Source organism: Drosophila sechellia, chromosome X (genome assembly GCF_004382195.2).
Source record: "Drosophila sechellia strain sech25 chromosome X, ASM438219v1, whole genome shotgun sequence".
NCBI lineage: Eukaryota > Metazoa > Arthropoda > Insecta > Diptera > Drosophilidae > Drosophila > Drosophila sechellia.
In genome coordinates, this window is record NC_045954.1 from 6,560,826 (window position 1) to 6,580,104 (window position 19,279).

The window sequence follows — 19,279 nt, forward strand, 5'->3', positions numbered from 1 at the left end:
AACATGTGTCAGTGTGTGCGGGTCTTGTATATAGCATAGCTTAAGCTTTCCTTGTACCGTGGTTCGAATGCCAGGGGAAAATGACATTATTATATTATTATAGAGAAATAATATATACAAATAAATTTGTACAACTGCATGTTAACAGTAAACATGTAATAAGGAAACACTTAATTTAAAGTAAATTTCTTGCATTATTTTTTACACAATTTATATGAGTAAGCCACAAAGAAGCTTGCCTTTTTTGGATCTGCTTGATTCCCGGATTGTCTTACGTATTATATTTAAGATAATGCGAATTTAATAGCAAGTATAAAGAGTATAAAATGCTCGAATTCAAAATATGTGTAGGGTATTTAAACAACTTAATTATGAGGTTTAAGACTCAACAAATAGTAAATCTCTAATCCCATAAAATCGTATTATTTTATAAAATTTTACTATCATACTGAATTGACAGAGATCCCTTAAGTAATTTCAATAAGTTGCTTGTGCCTTAACCACTGTGGGTTGTAACTCGGCAGCTACGTTGACGTCGGCGTCGCAGCTTAGAGCTAGTCGATGAGCGGAAGGAGAGAGAGATAGCAGGCGGTCGTGGAGAAGGGGGCTAGCCGAATAGGGTGAGAGAGAGCGATGGCAGAGGAGGAAAATGCACAAGACGGGAGTGAGGCCGCAAAAGGGAGACGGACAGCAGCAACAACAATTCGGCAAAATGTTCGTGGCAGCGTTGCAGCGACGCCGACTGCGCTGCTGGTGTTTGTTTTTTTTTCTCTTTCGTGTTTTCCGTTTTTCTTTTGCGCTCTGCATCCGCTGCCGCAGTAAGCGTCGCTGCCGTCGAGCTCCGTCAGTGTGGGTGAGCGCACGGCTGTTGGTTTGTGTGTGTGCCGCACACATTTTTCAGTTGACTTCGTTGAAATAATTTTCGTAACAACGATCACACTCGTTTGTGTATTGCGAAGACGGGCGGACGTGCGTCGGCGTCGAATGCGGAACAAGCGCTAAAGCAAACTAGCGAAAAAGTGCGAATATCAAAAGAAAAGAGAACCAAAGAAATTGTTTTTTTTTTTTCACCACGAGCGTCGTCGCTAAAACAACAAAAAGGAATTAAATAAACCAAAAGCAAACGTGGAGAGAGGGAAAGCAGCAACTAAATATAACAACAAATGCATTAAATAGTGTTGTTTTTTTTTGCCACACTGCCAAAATGCAGTTAGCGATTGTTTGTGTAAGTGTACCACATGCATACATAATGTATAAATTATATGCCAAAAACAACAACAGCAATAGCATTGTGTGTAAAATGTTAAAATGTGCTCGAAATACAACAAAAATAAGTGCGCGCATTAATGCACGCACACTTGCAAATGAAAACTTCTAAAAAAAATGAGCACGTGTGTGTGTGTGTGTCAGCCGGACAGTGTGACCGTTTGTGTGCCAGAAAGAGAAGGAGCGAACAAGCCGGCTGTTTATTTTTTTCTAGTTCTGTTTAAATAACAAATAATACACTGGCCAAATAAATTTCATTTTGATGTGTAAATAATTAAAAAAATCTTTAAGACATTATAGTCTTTGTTAAATATATATATGTGTACATACATACATACATGTATGAACATATATATAAATAAATGCATAGACAATTGACATATCAAATTGACATATCAAAGAGACATATCAAATTGAAATGCTGGCTGTGCCAATGCGGTCATCCTAACAAGTAAATTTTTCAATGCAGCTCCTGAAATAATACCAAACCAAAAGTGTGGATATCAAAAAGCCTGGAAAAGTACGGAAACGCAAGATTACATAGAGCGCGAGCGAGACAGCATTCTAGAGCAAAAGAGCGAGAGTGTGCGGAGGAGCGATGGCCAGCGAGGATGTGCAGATCACTAGCGTCATCGATGCCAATGGCCAGAGCCTACCGCTCCACGGCAACAGTTTGGGCGGTCCCCTGGGCCCGCCCGTCAAGCAGGAACGTCCCGATGACGCCGAGATCCGCGAACTAGCGGCCAAAATGAAGGAGCAGCAGAAGCAACAGGCCGCCCAGCAGGCATCTCGTCAAGCGGCCATGCAGCACTCGAATGGGGGCGCCATTGCGGCATCCTCGGCCGGTGGCAACATGCAGCCGCCGATCACAAATGGCAATGGCCAGACCAATATCATGAACTACCTATCTCGTCATCAGAAACTACCCAACGGCACCATGCAGGTGGTGCCCGCCTTGGCCTCCAATGGCCGTTCGAATGGAGCCGTCAACGACTCCGGCTCGGACAAGAAGTCCTCCGCGGGACCCTGCGACGAGGAGTCCATTCAAGGCCACTTCGGCTGGGCTCAGTTCGGCAAGGTATCCATACCGTACATCTATCGCCAATCGGAGAAATACTGCTCCGTGCGCATGATCGAACTGAAACTGCTGGGCAAATACCTCAACTGCCTGCATCCGGATATCTACTCCAGCTGCACCTGCGTGCGCAGCTACTACATCACCGATGCGGAGGCCCGTCTCTTCATCGAGATCAATCATAAGCACTGCGACGGCGAGTTCGGTCGCGACATTTTCAACCAAAAGGATTTGGTGGTGCGTCTCAGTGACGCATCGAAGTTCTATCAGTTCCTGGATATTTGCTATAGGAAACTAGTCTCCGGCAGCAAGACGCCGTCGGAGAAGTGCGGCTTCATTCGCATCAACAAGGAGTCCGTGGTGCCCTACACTGTGCGCAACAATCAGCAGGTTGTGCCGCTCTTTTACTTTGAGGGCGAGACCGAGAATCTAAAGACCAAGGCGGAGCTGCTCAATGGCTGGGACCTGGCATATCTAAAGTTCTGCTGCAAGGTGCAGGGCATACGCAACGAGCTCTTCTCCAGCGAGAATGTGGCCGTGATTTCGCTGACGGACATCAAAAGCTACTTCCCAAATGGCACCGAATTCGAGGACTACTGGCCCAGCAAGGTGGTTGACTCCAATCTGCTCATTGGCAATCGGGCCAATGTCAACAACTCGGTCAACTGGACCCGTCAACCCTCGGCGCCGCCTCCAAAAGTGACAACCTCCGTTTCCGGATCGTCCGGCCCTTCCTCCTCCAGCGGCGGCAACATGGGCCAGAACACATCATCCGCATCATCGTCCGCGAACACCGCCGGTGGCCAACAGGTGACCTCAAAATCTCAGCAACAGCACGCTGCCTCTGCCGCCGCAGCTGCGGCGACGGCGCATCAACAGCATCTGATGAAGCAACGCGCCGCCGCAGCAGCAGCTGCCGCCGGCGCCAATGGTGTGGCGAATGCGGCCAACAGTTTTGGGGCAGCCGCGGTGGCGGCCTTCAATTCCCAGGCGGCGGCAGCGGCGTCGATGCTCCAGCAGTCGCAGGGCAACAACAGGATGCTTTCGCAGGCCACCGTCCAGGCTTTGGCCAGCAGCGGATGGATGTCCGGACAGACAAACCTGCAGCTCCACGCCCAGATGATGGTGAGTTGAGCATTAGATTGAGCACTAGGCTAGTTAATGTAACTTAATATGTCCGTATACAGGCGCCCGTTTTCCTCCAGTTAATGTACAATGTTTATCAAACATTGGGATATGAAAGCTATCAGCAAAAATTGAGAAGTAATACCCAATCGTAATCTGAAATATAATATCAACGTTGCTATGGTATTATTGTGTACCCCGGCTACTGATCTTTTACACTCAAGCAAATTCTCGTTTTTCAAACCATGTCTAGAAAGTCGAGACTTCTTTAAAGTAATGCGAGTCGTTGTTTATGAAACGTTTGTGATATTACACATTAATGCAGCTCCTTTGTGAATTGGCATTTTATTTTTTTTCGGAAAATGTTAAAAGGATGCAATCTGGCTTATTGTCACTAAGAGCTACTATTTGATACTAGAATCCTTCGGCTCAAAATAGAAATTAATGACGTTTCCGGTACTTAATTGGGTGCTTTCGAACACTACGAATAACAAATTATCCACCACTCCTTACATTAGTAATGACACACCCAAAGTTAAATTACTTCTATTGTAATGTTATATTATAAAGTTTAAAAATTAACTGCTTAGAATGGCATTTAAAATAAGTTATTTGACTATCATTGAAATAGAAAATCCATGCCCGACTTTGGTGGAGACCAGCTCGAAAATGGTGGAAATGGGATGTATTGGGGGTATTGAATGTATATGGTATGTGGCGTACAGAGGGTTTTCTCTAGAGAGTGCATGGCCGTGTTTTGTTGGCCTTGCTTGTAATGATACACAAAGTGACATGCTGGGCTGTACATATGTACATCGTACATATATAAATCGCTGTTTGTATTAGCGTGTTTTTTTTTTTCTAGCAGATTTTTTCACAGTTTGGCAACAGCGCAGCAGCAGCGTTCGACGGCATCAAAAACTAGGTCATCAGTATAGTGTGCATAGGAGAGTGGCTCCATCTCCCTCTATGCCCATCCCCATCTCTTTCTCCCCACTGGTGCCCTCTCTTTCCCGCTTTGGTTGTGCATATATATATATATATATATATATGTGTGTGTGTGTGTGTGTGTGTGTGCTGGCAACAACCTGTTGATGTTGCTGCTGTTGTTGCTGTCACTACAGTCGAACTTCTATAAAGTAAACTTCCCATCTAACGAGAGAAAGATGTTCGTTTTACAAACATTTTACCACATTTTTCATAAATTTTTAATTCATTAAAATTCATTTGCGTTTGAAATATTCCTAACATATCTACAACTTGAGCAATTTGTTTTGACCTTCCAAATGAAAATCGGCCTCCAAAGCAAAAAAAGTAAACAAAAAAAAAAAATGAAATACTTGCCGTCTAGATACTCGTTATGAGTAATGGCAATCTTATCAAATCTGAGACCTGAAAACGTAATTCTAATCGCCTACTAAATCGTTCACATAGCACGAAAAGTCTTTAAGCGTCTAATGGTCGCAATTAATTAATCGATTGTTGTTGCTGAACTAATTCGCAGTGCCAATAACTTCCGCCTTCTTTGCATTCATAATTGTTAATTATGCACAACAATTCGCCATAATTGCACACATGGTAAAGTAGGTCATCGCAACAATTAACTAATGGGTTATATTTATATATATATAAACAAATCGAAGGAAAAAACCATGTAACATGTATTTCCATTGAGTTATATTACTTTAGTTTAATTTTTAAAAATAACCGAATCATTGCTAATATGATAAATGTCAACCCTTTCAAGTGTTCTTCATAGCGAGTTTTTCCTAATTCTCTTCTGCCTTCCCATTTTTTTTTTAGGCGCAGCAAACGCATGCGAACGCCAATCGCGTGGGAAGCTATCGGGAGCACATGAACAACCTGATGATGAGCGGCAGCAGCCGGCAGCCGTATTCCTACAACAGTCCCGCGATCTCCATGTCCTCGGTGAACAACCACAGTGGGGGTGGTGGGAATGCCCCACCTCCGCTCGTCCGCTCGGCGGCGGGTCAAAATGCCAACCACATGTAAGTAGAACCATTGTTTTAAATCTTCTCCTCCCCACACCCCCCCACCCCTCCCACTACTATCCTTTGAAAATTCAAACCAAAAAAGAAAAAAAATTGATCTTTTTGATTCTCTATTTGATTTTGCCTTTCCTTATGACTATTTATATTAATTACATTTGGTACGTTGATTTTATTTAAAATCTCGAATATAAATGCGCAGAAATTGTGTTTTTCAAATTTTGTTGTAATTCGTTTTTGCCAATATCAAGAAAAAAAACCTAAAACTTTATACTCTATTTTTTCGCTGTTGTTGTTTATATTATACATATAAAATACACACATTTTTACTAAGTCGCTCTAAGGGTTGAGTTCTCAATGTCTAGGCTTAAATGCATCTAATGCCATTTTCGATGCCCCGAAAATCGATAAGCTGAAGGACGTGGCAAGCTTAATTAGCGGTATAATAGATCTTTGAAATAACGCTTAGTAGTCAGTAATTGTGTAAAATGCTGGGTGTAGTGGGGGCAATTGCAGGCTGGACATTGAGAAATCGCTGCTTAGGTCTAAATTGCTCTGCCATTAGGGTGTCACACGATTTTTCGAATATCTCAGGACAGTCGATATAATTTTGTTGTTTTTACTTATGCTCTTTTCTAAACAAAAAATCTTTAAGATATAATAATATTGCACCGATTGTTTTTCCAATTCTCAATGTTACATACATACCATATATAATAATGAATCATACCGAAATCGGCGTTTGTGCACGCATTTTATTTAAAGTTTTCATCTGTGTTTTTTACCGAATTGCAATAAATATACAAAATAATACTCGTTCCTAGCATAACTTCTCTCTGCTCTTTGTTTTTTGCCTTTCAAAGTCATGCAACACATCAAGTCAATTACTCTACCGAACAACATTTCCCTTTCGAAATAAAAGTATAGATGTTTCTTGACGAAAAGCCAAGAATAAATATGGTTTCTAACTGAATGTTTTTGTGTCCATATTCAAGCACTTATTACCTGTTGTTTGAATTGTATGATATATCTATTCCAGTTTGAAACTTAAATTCATTCGTGTTAACGTATGTTAACTAAATGGCTAGTCTTAATATGGGCAATGATACATTTTCTCCCTTTTCTTGTTGTAGATTTCAAGCCGATAATAGGGGACGCCGGTGTCCGAAACGAATTTGATTTTATGTTTTTCAAAATAATTACCTAAACACACACCAATCATACCAATAAAGTCCCAATTACCCCCATAACATATTCCGAAAAGACAACAAAAAATACGAAATTTAAACTTTACTAACCAATTCGAAACGACTACTTTTTGCAAATACTTGACGAGCTTTTGTTCTCTCTTTTTATTTTCGGGTCTCCAGATTCCGAACCTCTTACGGCATGCATTAGGGTGGCTCAAGAAAGGCTCAAAAAAGTAGAGTGAAATAAATAAGCTATCGGTATCGGAGGCGCGCTAAGGTGGAGAATATATCGCTCGCATTGGGATTACGCGGTACTACCCGATCGACTAACACCACCGCCTACTACTCTACTCCATAAATAAGTCCGTAGAACTAAACCCAAACATAAACACACACACACACACAAACGCTCACACCCACCCACACAAGCATCTGTACATACATCATGTTGTAGAGTTTTCCTATAAACCGAAAGGATCCCTAGCGATTGCATGACCTCTCCGACTTGATTAAGATAAAAATGAACGTAGAATTAAAGTCTTTATAATCATTATATATACGTACCTAATTGTACTTGTTTCTTTGTCAATGGAATGATGATGATTTCGTTATAACCTTACTTTGTATATAATACCTTTTTCTGGTTTGCTCTTAAAACTTCTTCTTTTTTTTCTTATTTGTATGATAAAATAGAAACTTAATGTTAAAACTGAACTACAACATATTTTGAAAAACATAAATTCGCATAATAAAAGAGAAAATACCGAAATGATTTACGTTTCCAATATGGTTAAATATATATTTAATATATATAAATGCAACAAACAAAAAACATGTCTACATTTATTTAATGGCTGTGTGTACTGACTACCCCTAATGTTATCACACACACACAAACTCTCTCACACATGCATCAGAAACACACATACACACGTGGTATGACTCACGACTTGTGACGAACGAAAAAGTTAAAATATACATATATATACGGTATATACAAATGTATATTCCCACATATATACAAAAGGGGAAACATACAAATCAGACAGCAGAAGCAACAACAACGAGAACAAGCTTTTATTGGTGGTGGCAGGTTTTGTTAACCCCGTTTGGCCCCACCCACCCCTTTCCCACCCTCACACAAACACACACAGAAACACTACTAAAACAAAAAGATACAAAGTACAGTGAAATATCCTAGATACATTATATATAATGCGTGTAAAAAAGTTGAAGTTATAATACTTGAAAATTGTTTGACAATCGATAAAACTTGGCTTAAAAACTACAGGAAGACTATAATTAAATGGGAAAAAATCAAAAAAATGAGGCAAAAGCTTTTCGAAAGCTTTTTCAACCGATTAATATCTATTTCATCTCATGCAATTACATAAAAACACAAAACACAAAGCCTATCAAATTAGTAAAATGTCGTTAATTTATATGAATAAACCAAGCAATAAAATATTTTTTAAAGAGTTATCAATTTGGTGACTATATTTTAGTAGTTCAAAAGAGCATAGAGAAAGAGCAAAGTAATAAATAGTAAATGCTTAAACTTTTGTTTTGAGAGATTGAGAGAAAGAGCAGAGCGACCAAACACAACAAAATTAATTAATTTCTTCATTAATACAATGAAATCACGATTCGGGTATATTAAAAACCAACGATAATTGACTATCGCCACCTGGTTTTCTCTCATTTGTTTTCTCATCGGCAGCAGTCGAGCGCAAAGGCCAAGGCAATCGCGATATCGATGTCTCCGATATGTTTAATCGGCAATGCAAGTGCAAGTTTGCGGATGCAGAAGATGAAGAGAAGAAGAAGAGTGAGAGTGAGAGCAAGAGAGAGAAAGAAACTCGCCAACGTGAATCAAGAAATTCAAGAAAACAAGAAAGCATATCAAACAAATAATTTTCCAGTGTCTATAGTCTTGGCAAATACAACAAATACAACAAAAGCGATTGAAAAATGCAATAAATTTCGAGTCCTTTTAGGCGAATAACTTACACAAAACTTAAAAACAATTGTAAATAAAAATCAAGCTTAAAAAAAAAAGATAAAAAAAGGGGCGGTCACCTCGACTTATGTATTGTATATAATGTTTCTAGGTCAAATGTCGAGCAGTCAATGGTGCAACAACAACAGCAACAGACACAACAACAACAACAACCGCAACAACAACAACGACACCAGAACAGCACATTTAACAACCACAACAACAACCATGCACCACAGCAACACTCTTCACCAAACAGCCAGACCAATAGTAGCCACCATCATCATCATCAACAACAGCCACAACATGCCTTAGCCAAAAGTCTCAGCAGCAGCAACAACAACAGCAGCGGCAACAGCAATACCACCAGGAACAGCAACAGCAGCAACAACTCCAGTTCGGCGGCCGCTGTGGCAGCTGCTGCTGCCGCCGGCTACGTGCAAGCTCTCTTGGGAGGCGGCGGCGGTGCCGGGGGCGTGGCTGGTGGCGCTGGCGCCGGCAGCAATGCCTTCAACTACAACCTGCCCTCAACCCGAGCGGATTACACAAATCTAGCGCTGTGGAATCAACTAACGCCCGCCCAACGTCTGCTCATCAGCCAGCAGCTGAAAGGTGCCAGTCCAACTGGATCTGGTGGTAATATCACCAGCGGCACCGCATCCAGCCATGCCGCCGGCAAGCAGAACTTCCCAGCCTTGCCCTCCCTGCCGCTGGATACGGATCTGATTACCATGCTGGACTATAACAATCCCAATAAGGCAAACAAAAGTCAGAAGAGTGCTGGAGGTGTTACCTTTACCAAGCCCATTGTGCCACCGCTGATACCAGATGGTTCGGGAGCTGAAATAACGCTGACCAAAAGCAGAAGAGCTGGAGGAGGTGGAGGAGGTGGTGGTGGTGATGGTGGCGGCGGCGGAGGTGGAGGCGGAGTAGCCGCCGCCGGAAGTGGTACTACCATACCGCTGAATTCCACGCAAGCACTCGAGGATTTTGAAAAGAAGTTTACTGTGATGACGGACGAAATGCGGGCTGTTATACAAAAAGTTTTGGCCAATCCGGATCTCTCGACATTCATACAAACGAATTCCAGCAGCAATAATAGTGCAAATCAAAATCACCTGGTGCCTTCGTATATATCGCCACCCATGTCGCCCTCCGTGGGCGGTTTGAACATGGGGATGGCCATGAGCAATGTGGCCACACTGACCTTGGCCTCCAATCCGAATGTGACAATAACACCACAGTTGCCCGGACACTTTCTGCACTCGCCATCGAGTTCGTGCTCCAGTTCGAGTGCCTCGAATACGGCGCCATCTCCGTTGAGCAGTGGCGGCGGCGGCGGCGGGGGATCAGGTGGGGCGGGTGGAGCAGGCGGGGCATCCAGCGGTGCGACTGGGCGGCAAAAGAGCGTGATTTGTTCGACCAAAAGCAATAATCTACCCATGGCCATACTCTCGCTAGCTAGCAATAATTTAGGTGGGGTTAGTTCAAATTCAGGAGTACGACGGAATAACAATAATACTAATAGTAATTATGGGCGTCAGACACACAGCCAAAGTAGTAGTAACCACAGCAATACACAAACAACAAGAACTCAACAACAAAGCACACCCACTGACGTAATCGATCTGTCCTCCTCCCGAAGGTCACTAGCTGCATCGGCGGCCTATTTGCAGCAACACTCGTCGGCGGTCGCCCAGCAACAGGTGGCGGCGGCAGCGGTCGCCCAGCAACAACGTTTGGCCGCCGTCGCCGCCCATCATGCCCAGCAGAATGGACGCAGTTCCTCGAATTCGAGTAATTCAGGCAGCTCGGCGAATGCATCGGGTAACAACAATGGAACAAGCAACTCCGGTTCCTCGGGTAATGGCTCAAACGGCAATGGCAATGCCTCCTCGAACAGCGCCTCCATGCATCTTCAGCGTCATGCGGCCCTTGCTCATGCTGCGGCGGCGGCGAATGCGGCAGATAGTGCTCAGCGGCTGTGCGTCATACCCGAAATACCCACCAACAACATGAACCTGACGCCCTACAAGGTGCTCAAGGTGTGCGTGGACAAGCATCTGGTGCCCTGCATCAACATGAAGGCCTACAACGAATCCGAGCAGCTTATGACGCTCATCGAGTTCCAGAAGAACTTCTTCCCCTCGGTGCCGCTGGATCATTGCAAGCGTTTGATCGAGGCCCTCGGCGTGGAGCTCTACAAGGCAAATCGGTGAGTTTTGATAACATAAGTTTGTACTTGAAATGCATTGCTTAATGTATTATGTCCGATCCAATTTTACAGGCGACAAGTGCAGATCCTGATGGAGTACGATCGCAACTACAACGAGAACATGCCACTGGTGCAGGTGCGCGACATCATCAAGTACATGACACAGCTGACCTTCATGACGCGCCAGTCGGAGCAGCCGCCGGCCAAGAGGACGCGCACGAGCTAGGAATTAAGCTGGGGAGCACAACATTTGCCACCAACAACAACCACAATAGCCACAGGCACAGGCACACCAAAAACACCACCATTAAGCATAGCAGCCACAACAAGCAGCCACGCAACTGCCACAGTTTACACACGAACAACAACAGCAGCGGCCGCAGCGATAGCACCACCAACTTCGGTGGCAGCCACATCGTTGAGGAGACGGGCGCTCACACCGCCAGCGAATGTTAGTGGTGATGAAGTGCTGGCCAGGTGGAGGGCACTAGCGCCACCGCCAGCACCGGCAGTTCCTGCCACACCACCCGGAGCAGGAACCATTGGATCTCCTGCACTATCAGCAACACCTGTACACACCACCAGCAACACACACGAAATGTTGTACTCCCACAACCCACACCCACACCCGCACCCGCACCACCAAGCAGCCCAGCAGCACCACCATCAGCAGCAGCACGAGCATCAGCGTTTGCTAAAAAAGCGCCAGCATGCCGAGCAGACGGCGGCCAAGAATCCGCGCACTGCTGCGGCTGCCGCCCAGAAAATGGCTGAAGTAGAGCACGCCTATCTATCGAATTTGTATGGCAAGGCGGCGGCCAGCATGCTAAGTCCACCCTTGGGCAATGTCCTGCCCGAGTGGGAACAGCAGAGGCAACGAAGGACACAGGCGGCAGCACCACCGCCGCCCCACCAACCGCAGCAGCATCCGCATCAGCAACAACAAACGCAGCAGCAACCGTCGGCTGCAGCGGCAGTGGCGGCGCCACCCCAACGACATATAATGCATCGCCGGCATAGCGTGTGTGCCGCTGGACTGGCCAGTCTGTCGCCTGCTTCCTCGACGCACTCCTCATCGACGGCCTCGCCCACAACCGCGGCGGCAGCGGCCCTGGCCGCCGCATCCTACTACGGCAGTGCGGCGGCAGCGGCGGCGGCGGCATTTACGGCACCATATCAGCACCATCATCATCATCATGCGGCAGCGGCTGCTGCGGCGGCACATCATCATGCAGCAGCAGCAGCGGCAGCGGCGGCAGCAGCGGCGGCCCATCACACACATGGTCAGCCATCGCCCACCATATATCCACCCACTCCGCCGCCATCGGCGCCGTGGGTGCATCCATGGTATGCCGGCGATGCGGCCTTCTGAGCGAGAGATCGTAGATAGAATAGATCGTAGACAGATGAAAATGAATGGGGCGAGCAACTCAAGCCCCAAACTGTACATTCGAGTTTCTAGTTTGTTAAGCTATTTATTAAACGACGAAAGGAATATAACAATATCTATTTAGATGATGAGGCTCCAAACATTTTTTTTGCGCGCCTGTCTGGAGAAGATTAGTGTGTAAGTAGGCTAACTAAAACAATTTCTGGGCATTATATGCCAACTAAACAATAACCAAGGGATAACCTTATCGATGATATATGGACTAAAGCTGCTGGGATTTCGTTTGGTCAAAACAACAAGCAAACAAACAAATAAACAAACCAACAAACATTTTCAAATGAGAACTCAAAGAACTGATTACATTTTATTATCAAAACACACAGAGATAACCATTTGTTTTCGTTTCTTGATTCGTTCGGAATTAATTTTCGTGGTTTAAAAGTCTTTTCTAGAAATATTTACATACATTAACAGATATACATGTTATATGCTATACATATGTAATATATAAGTAAAGCCAATAAACTCGTCATATTGTAAGCAAGAAATTAAATTTCTTGCGTTTCAAAACTATGCAAAAACTACCAACTACCATAAAAACTAAAAACAAAAACCAAAACAAAAAGCAGCAACTAAATGAAAGCAACTATTCAAAAATTGAGTCAAATTTTGTAAGCTAGAAAAGAGATCCGCAGATCCTGAGAAATTCCATTCAATATTCATTATCGTCACATCATTATCATCAAAAGTTCCCATTCGAGCAGCAAAGCATAAATCCTAAGCAAATGTAAAATTTAACAATTTCCAAATCTAAAAGTAACATAAAAAGCTACAACTAAAAATTAAAAAAGCAGAAAACAAAATGATAAGCTGAGAAGAAGAGAACCCACAAAAACAAACAAAAACCAGAAAACTATGTTTAAAACATACAAAAAATACAACCCTAATATAAATATGAAAGCGATTATGTTATATACAGTGAATGTATATCAAAAACTATATGTATGTATACCTAAATATCCGTTTTATGGATTTAAGAATTTTTTTTATCAGTTTTTTTTTTTTTGTGAAAAATAAGCATATTTATTAAACCCGTTACTCGTAGAGTAAAAGTATGCAACAGGCAGAAGAAAACGTTTCCGACCATAAAAAGTATATAAGGATTAATAGCCGAGTCAATCTGGTCGACGCCCACATTTGGAAAAAAAATTGTTGGATATTTTTTCATAATTTTATAAGTCGTTTTGAACAATTTTTAAAAATTATTCTCATTTTGTATCTATCGATATCCCGCAAATTCGAGTTCGCATTCACACTAGACGAGTAACGGGTATCTGTTAGTCGGGGAAATCGACTATATCATTCTCTCTTGTTTATATTGTATTCCTGATGTTGCACTGTTCAGTTCCGTATGCTTTGCTCGCGCTACTCATTTAAATCCATTTAAGTATAGTGCTGTTATTAAATATTATCTTGGGCAATTGTTTAAAGGAATTCGCATTGTAAGACATACCCACGAAGACAGAGAGAGAAAACAAAGTAAAATTATGATTATCATCTTTATTATTGTTAGGTTTAAAAGCCGTCAAAGTATTTATCAAAGTGTGTTTTCATTTTTGGCAGTGCAGCAAAAAACTAAAAGCATAACGGAAAATAAAGAAATGAAGCAAAACTAAACAGAATCAATATCAAAAATGGTCTTTTCTTTGCTTTAAGTGGGAAAATTTAAATTATTATCAAAGTTGCGGCCGTGTTTGCGCTGTTAACTTCGCAAAAAGCTCTGTCCTGAGCTTTTTTGGAGCGAATGCTGGAAAGCGCTTGTAGAGCTTTTAAGGACAGATATTGCTATTCAACCACCGAAATCATGCCAGCTTATTATATTTATTAATAATGCTTACGAAAGATATTGCAAATTATTTGTCACACCAATTTATGTTAACAGGGCTGTTAAAGATCGGATACCTAACACAATCCCTTGCATAACAGTCACCGGAAGACATTATCAAGAGCTTAAAGCTCTCTTTTAATTTAAATTTCCGTTAGATTCCAGATCTATAAGAATCCCTTAAACACAAGCTGAAAAAATGTTTCAATCAGCCTAACATGGACGATAAAAAAAGCCGATAAAGGGCCGTGTGATATTAAAATGGGTGGCATCTGCCCACAGCAGTGTCCTTGCCAAATGAAGTGCAACACTTTCTAGGGGAAGCAAGGCGCTGGGTTGTTCGCTCATACCCCGAATGAAAAAATGCACAACAAATTGCATGAAAACTGTGTACGCGTGCATGAGCAATAAAATACTTTGCGGACCAAACTGTGCGGAAAAACTGCAACAGACCAAAACAATGGCAGCAGCGGCGACACGAATGAAGTTTAAGGGAATTTCCACTGTAAGCGCAAGATAAACATGACCCTTGGGAGCGAAAGTGGGCGGTGGGCGGTCTGTGTTGGTGCCTCATCCGCCAGCTTGTGCCGCGTGTGTCCTGCGAGTCCTGTGCGGGTAAACAAACGCACATGGCTGCCAGGCAGAGGCCCGAACAGGATGTTTTGCAATAATTGATGAGTGCCTCGAACGAGAAATACCTCTGAAAGTTAACCCGCCATGGTTCCCAACTATATTACAATGGTAAACATAGTTATTTCTATTTTTTTTTATTTTTATTAATTTCGCTTTTGAGTTCATTTTCCAATAACTAAGTCAATGGATCCTTTTGACTGTCATGTAGGGAATATAAAAATGCAACTTTCACGCCCCGCTCGATGTCATTTATACGAAGTTCCCTTGTCGCCCGTGCCACGCCCCCTTGCAGCGCCCCTCACTACTACTACTACTACGCAAACACACACACACACACGCGCACATACACATGTGCTGTTGACTTTCCGCCATATTCATTGCATTGGGGAAAAAAGTTGATTCTTTCGGCTGCCCTCCCCCCTCCCACCTCTCTTCCTGCACTATTGCCAAAAGCGAAAAGTGTAATTCCCGCAAATAAAACATGGTAACCACCATGCAAACAAAGCAACCAACCCAACAGAAACAACAACAGTAGAACAAAATGAAAATAAAACGAAACAAATGAAAAAACGACGGGCAGAAAATTTTTTTTAAAAATATTTATGAAATATACACAAATTGTTTATGAAGTAAAACCGCAAACGTTTCATTTCGTTGGCAGGTCAGGGCCCCTGGGAAACCCAGAAATCCGATCTGTCCACCTTATTGTTGGCCAAAAGAAACTGTGATTTCTGTGCTCAGTGGATGTGAGCAAAGGATATCTTTTTGCATGCAAACCTTAAATTATGCTTAAGTGGCAGTTTTAGAAATCTTATGTTAGAAATATGGGTGACAAAATGTCCTTAAGGTGCGTATACGTAATTTAAAAGCATACAATCATATATATGGCAAATACACTTAATTTACTAGATAAGCAAAGCCTTTCAACGGATCATCTAGACATCCTTTAAGCCCGCAGAAATAAAAAACGAAGCTGCTGTCGCCGGAGCCCTTCGAATTTGTTCCTTTTTTCGCTGTCTAATTAGAGGCTGACTAATTGATGAGTGGGCCGTTGGAGACGAAAAAGCGAAGGACACAAGTGATTGACAAGCAGTTTCATTGTTAGGACAATGCCCGGACACTTCTTCATTCAGCGGAGTCAGTCACAGCGGCAAAAAAGGAGCCAGCAAATTGCGCTCCTTGTTTTTGCATCGCCGGCAAACTTTGTGTCCGCCTATCCATTGTCCCTCAACCACCGACCACCACCGCCCACCACCGCCCACCGCACCGCACCACTCCCCAAAAACCAACCCGGCAACCACCCGCTGACCACAATGTATGGCCAGACATTATTCAAAGGACCCACTGGCGAATGCGATCCGCTTCGATTCGCTCGCTGGTAAAACAAGCGCTAAAACATAATGAGCATATAAATAGACAAACAATCACCAGCCAAAGCACCACCGCACCACTCCCCACTCCAAGGAAACCACCCACCACGAAGCATTATTCACCACACAGCGAGGTGAGTTCTTTGCACGGCAAAAAAAAACCCCCCATTAGTCGTGGAAAAGCATTGCAATCAACCACACCAAACGGCCTTTTATTCATTTTTTTAAATGTCCAACTCAAACTATAAACGAGATTATTCTAGCTAAAGGTTTTGCTTACTTCATGCTATAATTACGCTGCAACTACCTAATTTTATGCTGGCAATGATTTTGTGTGACATTTTTAATGACATTAAATTAGGGTCTATATTTTTGAATAATAATAATAAATAAAACCTATATCAACCAATTTGTATGACATATTTGTCTAGTCCCCTCCACCGTACCATTTGTTTTTTTTAATTCCTTTGCTTAACCTTGCACACATATATTAGTTGGGGTCGGTCATATAAATAAACCTTTATCTATATTTGCTTCAAAAAATTTGGCAGTCAAAAGTGTTTTCATTCCATTTGGCGCTGCCAAAGTTTTTCGGCCATGGCCCGTGTTTACCTTTATTTTTTTCCATTGCTTTTGCTTCCAATTCTAACTTCTCACTGTCGCTATATTTTGTCCATTTTATCCTTTGTTTTTCACGACCCGCCGTAGTCGTCCGTTGCTCAGTTTTTGTAGCTGTAAATCGAATTTGGACACGCTTAGATAACTTTCAGATTTATTTATTTAAAAATTTTAGACGGCAAGCTCTGCAATTTATTGGATACATTTACTGCTCGAATGGATAGATTTCTGTTTAAAGATGAATTGAATTCGCAGCGGGCAGAGCTGCATATGTATGTACTTTGTATGTAAATTAGTCATTTTGAAGAGCCGTTTAAACTTAGAGCTAAAAACTTGCACTGCAGTCGCGATTATATATGGTGATGCTGGAAAATATGCTTTTAAGTTTGCGCTGGCAATGTTGCACTATTTCGCTCATGCCTGGCCACACTGGCCCAGACTTGTAGCTTTGGAATCCGGGTCTGATTTAAAGTTAACGTACTTCCACCGAAAATTCCTAAAACTTTCATTATTCCAACTGTTTCCTTAAGTGGAGCTCTACCCATTTCCCCATCCCCACCACTATTGTTGTTTCGTTTCGATGTGTACGCATAACATTGCATTACCACAATGACCACTCGGATTCTACTCGCCTCGTTCCCGTCCTCACACTGTTGCGTCTTACATTTTCATTAACTTAAAATAACAACCGAAAGTTGTGCAACCGAAACCGGATCTCATGCTACAATGGGGCTTTTCCAGCAGCTCCTCCTCCTCGATGTCCTCCTCCATCTCTTGCTGCCCGGAAAAGTCGGCCAAAGGAGTGCGAAGAGCCCTACTTCATACATAAACATTAGCCGGCGTACAATATTTTTTGATATGCCCTGTCCAGCTGTGCTCCATTTGCCTCACCCCACATGGCCCCAAAAAAGCACCCAAGCCAAGCGTAACGTGCAATTTTTATTATTATAGCCAGGAACTTGCTACATGTCAGGCTGCCTAGACACTGTTGTTAGCTTTTGCTGGCCGCCAAATGCGGGCATATTCCAGACGGCCCCAAATCTGTTAACTTCGCCCCCGAAGCATGTTACCCATCGATTTTGACGATGCGCCAATTGTTTATCTATTATTATAGGTGCAGTGTTGCAGATTATATATAAACTGATTCCAAGGCTTAACATTTTAATAGTAAAATCGAACTATTTAATAGTTGCGAAACTTTAATGGGTATATGAGAAGACTATCCCGACAATTTCACCAGTTCTTCATGCATTGCAACTTAGACGTAGAAGTTTAGTCCTTCGCTTGGCCACTGCAGAGTGGACATCTCGGACAATTGGACGAAACGGACAAAACGGACAAACGGACAAGTGAAACACCCACGAACTCATATGTGGCGAGGCGTTGCAAATGTTTGCCGGCCAAGTTTTTGCCTTTGGCTATTCGAAAGTATTTTTGGTCAAATTAAAAAACATTTTACAATTGTCTGCGTCCGAAGGTGAGTGTGCAGAAGTTGTGTTTTTGGAAGAAGTGGCCAAAAATGTTTACACTTCGTCTTGCCCAAAGTTGGGGATCGTTGGCCGTTTTCCCAGTTCATTGCTTTCTCGAGTTGTGTTGCAACTTGAACTATTTTCTTTCGCATTTTGGCAGAAAGTTTGCGTTTCCGTTCTCCCCTAGTCCAATATTTTATGTTATGGGTTTTTTTTTTGTTGTCTGGATGTTCTTAACGTCTCTTTGCTCTCTAAGGTGTTTTTTAGGCGGCAACGCTTTTTTGGGTAATTAGTTAGCAACTAGTTAGCTGCAAATTTCTTTCTTGTCCCTGCGGTTTTGCTTGCCAAGTTAATATGCGGCTGCCATGTGACCTTATCGTTGGGGCCACACTCCCAACCGATTTTCGCTTCAAGGCACAACTTTGCCAGCTGAAGAGCAACAAAGCTGAAACTTTGAAGTGCAAGTTTGCTTTTTATATCGCTGCAACGACAACAAGAAACTTTTCTCAGTTTCGTACACAAATAATTGCATAAATTATTACAATTTGCAGTAATTCATACCTGAAACTATGAAATGACAGGACACCTGAAGAAAAGCCCAGGCACGGCAGACTTTCGTGCGGAGAAAAAGGTTTAAGGAAAGTGCAAAGCCATGAAAAACAAATGGAGAAGTCAGCGAAAATTCCTACAGTGACAGTATTATAAATAGTTCACATGGTTTTAGCCGCACACGATATTAAAGTCTTAAAAAATGTGAATAAAATGAATAACTAGTTAACTTATAAATCTATATGCCAAAGGTTTAATAATAGTTTTATTTCGATTTTAAATGGCTAAACATTCCGTAGCTTAAATGTTCTCATATTTTTCAAGACGAAGTTTTCTTGTTGAAACAGTTATCATCTAAATGATTATAAACAAGTTTGGCAGCAGCATCACTTAGTGGGCGCGGGGCTCTACCCATTAGGATGGCTCCCAGTTTTATTAGCGCGTTTCCGCTTCCTGCGCTACCCCAGCTGAAATAACCATAATCGT

General features: G+C 42.6%; 1 protein-coding gene across 7 annotated transcripts; it reads left to right on the plus strand.

Moving 5' to 3' along the window:
• The first annotated feature begins 919 nt into the window (after positions 1-919).
• Positions 920-13,955, plus strand: LOC6612195 (uncharacterized transmembrane protein DDB_G0289901). Of its 7 annotated transcripts, XM_032726568.1 has the most exons (6): positions 921-1,225; positions 1,736-3,466; positions 3,529-3,604; positions 5,270-5,475; positions 8,386-8,694; positions 8,777-8,819. In XM_032726568.1, the coding sequence occupies exons 2-5, from the start codon at positions 1,865-1,867 to the stop codon at positions 8,668-8,670; spliced, it is 2,169 nt and encodes a 722-aa protein (XP_032582459.1). In that variant the 5' UTR covers positions 921-1,225; positions 1,736-1,864; the 3' UTR covers positions 8,671-8,694; positions 8,777-8,819. The 7 variants fall into 7 exon arrangements, with proteins under 7 accessions (XP_002036707.1, XP_032582459.1, XP_032582460.1 ...); XM_002036671.2 differs by lacking the exons at positions 3,529-3,604; positions 8,386-8,694 and adding an exon at positions 10,952-13,955 and having other exon boundaries at positions 920-1,225; positions 8,777-10,879; XM_032726569.1 differs by lacking the exon at positions 8,777-8,819 and having other exon boundaries at positions 8,389-8,754.
• Positions 13,956-19,279: the final 5,324 nt, after the last annotated feature.

Excerpts from the sequence above, each read along its gene's own strand:
- LOC6612195 (XM_002036671.2), top strand. The coding sequence starts at position 1,865 with ATGGCCAGCGAGGATGTGCAGATCACTAGCGTCATCGATGCCAATGGC. Across the intron at positions 3,467-5,269 it reads AGCTCCACGCCCAGATGATG|GCGCAGCAAACGCATGCGAA; the intron begins GTGAGTTGAGCA and ends TTTTTTTTTTAG. Across the intron at positions 5,476-8,776 it reads GGTCAAAATGCCAACCACAT|GTCAAATGTCGAGCAGTCAA; the intron begins GTAAGTAGAACC and ends TAATGTTTCTAG.